The sequence below is a fragment of the Gadus macrocephalus genome, chromosome 1 (genome assembly GCF_031168955.1).
Source record: "Gadus macrocephalus chromosome 1, ASM3116895v1".
Classification (NCBI taxonomy): Eukaryota; Metazoa; Chordata; class Actinopteri; order Gadiformes; family Gadidae; genus Gadus; species Gadus macrocephalus.
Window position 1 is genome coordinate 15234501 of NC_082382.1, and position 7500 is coordinate 15242000.

Consider the following 7500-nt stretch of genomic DNA (forward strand, 5'->3'; position numbering starts at 1 on the left):
CTGAGCTGACCTGTGACTTCCTCATGGGGAGTGCTAAGCCTCATGTGCAGAGGCTTGAGAAGAAGCTCGGGTTCTGCACGTTCAATTCAATGAACAGCCGATAAGCGGTATTAATGTGTAACACCGTGTACACGCTCAACGTGCGTTTTACCTTTACGCAGACGGGCTGTCATGGAGTTTGTTCGACTGCCAACCCTGGTCTTTGAGTACAAGGCCCTTGACGGCTGGGCTCATGCAGGCCGCGCTATGAATGCACCATGCTACGCTGCCACGCTCACGAACGCATGCGGCTTCGACGCACAGTTCATGCACACATACACACACACACACACACATCCACACACACACACACACACACACACACCAAGCCCTGGACTAATATTTTCCTTTCTATCAGTCTGCATCACATCCCGTGCTGCCGACTTGCCATCCATATGCATCAGACTCAACACTGCCGTGGTGTGTTACCGAGGCACTGTTCAACACCGTGGTACCAGGGACAGACAGGGTAAGGGGAGGGCGGGGAACGGGGGGCGCCCCATTGAGAAAAAGGTTGGTATGCCGGGGCACTTAATGATGCTTTCCTGCCCTCCCAAATCGATAATGGTCCTTTAACCGATAGGAGCGGGACGATAGTGATGATGAAAGACAGGCATGTGGTGGAGGGTGTGGTGGTGCTGGTGGTGGTGGGTTGGGGGGCTATGAACATGTACGGAAGCAGGGGGCCGTGAAAAAACAGCAGCCTGGCCTTATAAGGGAGGCGGAGGCGCATAACAGAGTGAAGAACGGCCACGGCCACGGAGAGGAATCACTCCATGGAGGGAAATAGAAGTGTGGGTCTGGGGGCGGGGGGGGAGGAAATGGAGAAGGCCCCGGAACATCTCAATCCATCCTCTCTCTCTCCCTCTCTCTTGACTTCCCCTGACCATCAAAGCCCCCAGCGGTGTGATGACACTGGGTGGGGGGGGCTGATGACAGAGCTGGGGGATGTCAGCCTCCTGGCGGGACGGAGCGTTGAAACAGAGGCACCCCCCCCCCCCAGACTCCATGAGGGGGTCTGAAGGGAGACCTTCTAGACACTATCATAACTAACAGAGACCCCTGTGTATAGGACAACATCCTTTAGCCACACGCACACACACACACACACACACAGGACCTATGCAGCCCCAGCAGACGTAATTGAATCTCCCTGTCTGTGGTTGCTATTGGGAGAAGGGGGAGGGGGGCGATAGGTGATACTATACTTCCATAGACACAGACAGACCTTTTTTTTTAAAGCATGAATATGGATTGAGAAGACCACAATGTTTGAACATGAATAACGTATGTATGCCAAAACCACACTACCGGTACTATGTGTGTGTGTGTGTGTGTGTGTGTGTGTGTGTGTGTGTGTGTGTGTGTGTGTGTGGGTGTGTGTGCGTGGGTGTGTGAGTGTGAGCGCACACCCGACCGCCTTACCCTCTTCCCTCTTCTTTAAAAAGCTCCTGAAAGGAACAAATAAATAAATAAATGCATCATTATGCATCGGTCACGGTCATGCAGGCCCAAGACTCCAACAGAGCTTCTACTGTTCCGCGTGTGTGTGCGTGTGTGTGTGTGCATGCTTGCATGCATACGTGCTTCTGTACATGCGTGTGTCTATGCGTGTTTTGTGCTGCATAAGACGCAAAACCCATTTCAGATCCAGCGCACACATTTATTCAATTTCCACAATTTTGTTGTCGAGGCTTTCTGCCATCAATACATTGACGTATGGCTCAAACGAACGTCTTGACATCATGCTGGAAAAAAGCTTTGCAATCCCTTGATTTTATTACTGTCATATAAGAATGTCTCTGTGGCAAAATAAATAACGGCCACCTATAGCCTTGGACCTGACTATCCTATCCACGTGTCTTCGTTATTAATATTAATTATTACAGGAAGTAAGAAAGATTACTCAGACAATCCCGAGACCAACTCTCTTCCTGTCGACGGTATGTTATTATGTGTGTGTGTTTGTACAATACATATATAAGTTAATAACTCCTGTAGAAAAGAAATGGTTGTACTAGTAACGTGTGTTTACTTGTTGTATAGCAGATCTAATTCGACAGGCATTGGATCCTATTTGGAAAAGCATTTGTGTTTATAAATTGGATAGATAATAAATGTATGAATTAAGTAAGACTTTAAGATCTTTCATGTCAAAACCTACACAGTAGCTGCCTTCCATATGCTTCTATATGATATGTCTGGCATAAGGTGACCTTCCCCTTATAGCATCCTAAAGGAAGGCTTTATCCTTAATGCTGATGCGTGTCACTCGGCTTAGCAAAGGCCACTCAGTTCAACTGGGCTTCAACAAGTCAGTGCCAGATCTAGGATCACTTTCACTGTGTAATTGTATATTCATCCATTAGTTCAATGGCATTTCAATGTTTGGATTAGTTTCAACGGATATCTTAAGAATTAAAACACAGAGCTGCCGTGTCCCCGCGGACCGGTGCAGCCACAGATTCATTGTAAACAGCACAGGAGCACGGAGGAATGAAGGGTTCCGCCTTGGTCTCTAGGGTACAGCTCTCTCACTGGAGTACAGTATTGATCTCCTCATATTTGTGAAGCAGATTCTAAGCACAGTGGAAGCACACTGCTAACAAACGTAACATCTTGATATTACATTATTTTATGTAATCTTAGAGTGAATTAAAAGTTAGGACCGACAATAACATTGGTAAGGGAAATGAAACTTTCAAAGATCTGCACCACGCATGACCTCAAACAGCCTTTAATTAAAAAATGTTAAAAACCCCTGGAAGAAAAAAAAAAAAAAAAAAAGAGCTAATAAAGGACAATGAAGGGACCGATATTGCCACTGGCCACGGGACAAAACTAGATCCAGCTCTGGCTCCTTGGGCCAAGACGACCATATTGAGCGGGGATGCGGTACTAAACATGGAGAACGAAATCAACCACATGACCGCAGCCAAAAAAGGTGCCCATGAGGATTTATATTGGCTCCAGAGTGCCTGGCAAAGTGAGGCAACAGTGGCTAACTTCAACATAGCTAGCACACCAACCGGCTCCACCTTGGCGTTCAACCATAACAAACTCAATTTATTTTTCATCTCCAGTCTCTGGTTCTGAGTATTACAGTTCAGGACACTGTGTCAATATTGTGTATGTGTGTCATAGAGATAAGGATTTCACAGTTTAGTGAAACTCTTGATTTATTCTGGACTGCTTAATAGCTCCTAGACACTATTTCCAAGCTGCATTCAAGTTGGTAAATTGCTTTGCAATAAAGGTTTTCAACAAGTTGTCAGCCCGTCATAGCTATTAAAATGAAAGAAAAATATCAAACTGGGCCTGGCAGACGTACAAATGATGTCAAAAATAAAGTAGACTTGACTAATACTAGATTCTATGCTACAAACTAGCTTGCTCAGGGACCCTGTCGAAGGATCCTATGTGGCTCATCTATCCTGGTTCTAAACACTAGAACCAAAATGGCTGCTTGAAGCCCATCGTGTGTTGTGCCACACCATACCTTCTTCTGCAGCACGGACACCTTCCTCTCCTTGACCTCCAGCATGTCCTTCATGTCCCGGATCTCCCCGGCCAGAGTGCTCTTCTCGTCCGACAGGTCCTGATGCTGCTTGCTCTTCTTGGTCAGCACTTGCTCCTTCTCCTCCAGACGCACCCGCAGGGCATCCACCTGCAGGACAGACGGAGACAGACAGCGAGTCAGACAAAGGGACAGACATAGAGTCAGATAGAGGGACAGACATGGAGTCAGACAGACACACAGACAGGGAGTCAGATAGAGGGACAGACAGGGAGTCAGAAAGAGGGATAGACAGGAAGTCAGACAGAGGGACTGACACATAGACAGGGAGTCAGATAGAGGGACAGACAGGGAGTCAGATAGAGGGACAGACAGGGTGTCAGATAGAGGGACAAGCAGACAGTAAGCCAGAAAGACAAGCAGGGAGAAAGACGGACAGTTACAAGTCGCAGTCAGGTTACAAAAGATCTGGGTTCGATCCCAAATGGATAAAAGTAAATGCAGAATGACTGCTAAGATTCAGGAATAAAGCCGTCTACATATATTACAAAAATTATACGCTAAAGAGATGGATAGACATTCTGACCAGCCTGACCGACAGACAGACTGAATATGTTAAACAGATACAGAGACAGCCCATTCCCCATTAGGTGGCCCATATGTTATTATTCAGTTCTGGTACCGGCATGTCTCAACACATTGACTTGTTGACATTTGGAAGTAGTAAATGTTCAGCTCTGACCTAATGTTCATAATGTGATTCACTGAGGACTGCTGCAATAAAACTGTTCATAAACTGTGTCTGCTTGATTGTGTGTATGTGTGTGTGCACAAATGTGTGTGTGTGTGCATGGAAGAGAAGGAGAGGGAGAGAGACACTGAAAGCAGTCTCATCCTAAGATATGAGAGCGTGGTATGTTCAGCAGAAGCTAACACACTTCACACTTTAGAGCCCTCTCCCACTGGCCTGCCTCAGTGGAATGACTGATATCGAAGCTCGCTTCAGGAATTGTTATTGGACATTTATCTGTGTTCTTGAGCACTACCGAGAGTAAGAGAGCAGCGGATGTGCGCACAAGACAAACACACACACACACAAACACACACACACACACACACACACACCAGGGCGTTTGCACACACAAGGGAAATGCACACACACATACACACACAAACACTTCTCCACACACAAACGCACACACATGCACACACACACCTAGACACCAGGATGTGCGCAGACATAAAGCCGTGCACACACACACACAAGCATGCAATTGGCAAAGCGTAGACCTTCATTGTTGCTCTTGAGATTCTTTTCAAGCTTCTGTTACCATGGAGCAATGTATTAAGGTGATGAGAATGGAGGTGACCCTTCATGTTAAGGTGCCTGTATCCGTGTCTGTGTGTGTTTCCAAAACATACACACATTGATGGAGAGAGGAAAATAAAAAGCGGAAGACAGAGTTCTGTGGGCGTGTCTTCTTTGTGAACCAAGACCTGGATAAATATTATTCTGGATAGTTATTTAAACAGCTGACACTCACAAGTCTTCACTGGAAGTTTGCACGAGTTCAACATCTAGTTGTTATATTAAGCCATATTCCTTGTTGAAGGAATTGTGTGTGTGTGTGTGTGTGTGTGTGTGTGTGTGTGTGTGTGTGTGTGTGTGTGTGTGTGTGTGTGTGTGTGTGTGTGTGTGAGAGTATAGTATACTATATGTTTGCACAGTAAGCACAGTCAAGTATTCCAGTTAAAAAAAATAAAGATAAAATATTGGAATATTATATAGTTTTAATATTTGAATATTCCATACCGTTTCCAACAGCCCACAGATATGCAGAGGGATGATTTCTCATTGGAATCAGGTAGAATTCTCCTGGCATTGCAAACTTGTTTTATATGTCTAGCGTTGCTTCCCTGGCAGAGGAGCAGGGCCTAGCACTGAGACCTGCCTGTCTGCAGCACTCCAAACACTCCACTAATCCTACCGTACACAAGCGGAAGTGTGTGAGTGTGTGTCGATTAGATTTCACATATGTGCGCGTGCGTGCAGGCATGTGTGTGTTTGTGTGTGCGAGAGAAAGAAAGAGGGTTCAGAGTGAGGGAAAAGAGGGAAAATTAAGAGAAATGTCACGGAGGAAATGGATAGCAACCGAGCAGATGAGAATGCACTTATTGGGGAGAGGCGGCGATAGGAAATCCCTGCTGTCTCTCCGGGGATGGTTGTGACTTGTGATAGCGATAGTGGTCCTATCACCTCACTAATAGCCACTTTCAGTTTCACCCGGTGGCCTAGCCTGGAGCAAGCAGCCCAGGGGAGAATAAGTAATAGCCTGTGGGGTCGATAAGGTGTGTGAAGTATGGTTTCAGATGGAGAATAAGACAAACGAACAGACAGGCAGAAACGAGGCAGGTAAAGGGATATCAAGTGGAGAAAGGAGGAAACCCAAGTGCTTCCCTTAAAAAATATAAAACACGTTTGTTTCTTTTACAATGCCACGTCCGGGGTCTAAAATCATGTTGTCATCGCCGACCACAGTCAATAGTATCCCTCTGGGGCGCGTAACCTCTCCTTGGCCTTCTCTATCCTCCATCCTCCTGTTGTTCTTCCCTGCTTTCTTCTTCCCTCTCCGTCTCCAGCCTCTCTGGCTCTCTCACCACTCTCTGTCTCCCAGGGCGCCTCCAGGGCTGCAGGCAGGGTACTGAGTGTTGGCTGAGAGGTGTGGTGTAACCGAGCGATGCTTCAGCGTGGACACATCCCTCAAGCTGCTCGGCCGGGTTGACTTTGGTCCGCTGCTCGCCTTCTCTCAACTCTTACTTTGTACAAGTCAGTGTGTGCGTCAGTGTGTGTGTCCGGGTGTGCGTCCGTGGTTGTGTGTGTGTGTGTCCGTCTGTCTGGGTTTGCATGTGGTTGTGTGTATATCTCTTTTTATCAGTGAGAGATAAAACTCAAAGCAGAGCCTAGGGCGGCTGTCTCTACGGCAACCAGAGGATTCATTAGCCCCTCGTGATTGGACGCTGGCGAAGACGATGGTTTGAATCACTACGTTGCTTTCGTATCGGAGAAGGAGGGAAGAATCACAAGGACCGGGTGAGAGAGGAATGGAGGACCACTCCAGTCCAGTCTGGCCAAGACCAAATCCAACGGGGCCATGTGGATTGCACCGAGGCTTGTCGCCGAAGAGATGAATTAAAAACACATCTCGTCTTCCTCCCTCCACACCAAACCCTCGTACACCCCCTCCCCTCCCCCCGCCCAAACCCCCAACCCCTAAACCTTACAAGACATTTCCAGGCCCTCACTCAACACCATATCATTTGAAAAAGAAGGGCTTGATAGATTTTCAAGACTCGGTGGTTGAGAAGTTATTAATTCTTGGCTTTATGAGTTTTTATTTCTGTAAAGCGAGGACAGTTACACAGTGCTAAGCGTGAGTTCTCACACTTTGAAGTACATGCTTCAGTGGATTTCCAATGTGCAGGCCCAAGCAGACACACACACACACACAGACTTCACACAATACTACACCCAAAGCGATATAAAGATATACAGTATAATACTGCAAACAAAAGGACACAACGCACACACTTGGAGCACACACACAGATGTTCATTCTCCTTCATTTACTCTATTTTTTTTATTTTGACTTCCCCTCTCGAACGTGCAGTTACGTCCAAATGTGGATTCTGGACATTGGTTAGCAAAGTAAAACAGAGGCTTAAAGAAAACAGCTTCTCTGTTTGTCCTCACCTCCCGCTCTCGTGTTTCATCATAAAAGTTTTTCTGGCAGGAGAATCTGCTAAGTTATCGGCCTCAGTGTCGGCTCTGGGCCGCAGCAAACAACAAGGGGACTATTTGACCAAACCACAGTCAGAACGCCGGTGCTGGAGATTATGGGAAGACCACAGCAGAGGCCTTGGGACTTGCAAACAACAGTTGACAC

General features: G+C 46.7%; 1 protein-coding gene across 8 annotated transcripts in view; it reads right to left on the reverse strand.

Moving 5' to 3' along the window:
- LOC132454941 (ERC protein 2-like) overlaps nucleotides 1–7500 on the reverse strand; it is a 49991-nt gene that overhangs the window by 10471 nt on the left and 32020 nt on the right. For all 8 annotated transcript variants that reach the window (XM_060048622.1, XM_060048614.1, XM_060048590.1 and 5 more), the window contains one exon: nucleotides 3539–3706. In XM_060048622.1, the coding sequence (XP_059904605.1) occupies nucleotides 3539–3706 (168 nt within the window). The remainder of the gene's footprint in view (nucleotides 1–3538; nucleotides 3707–7500) is intronic.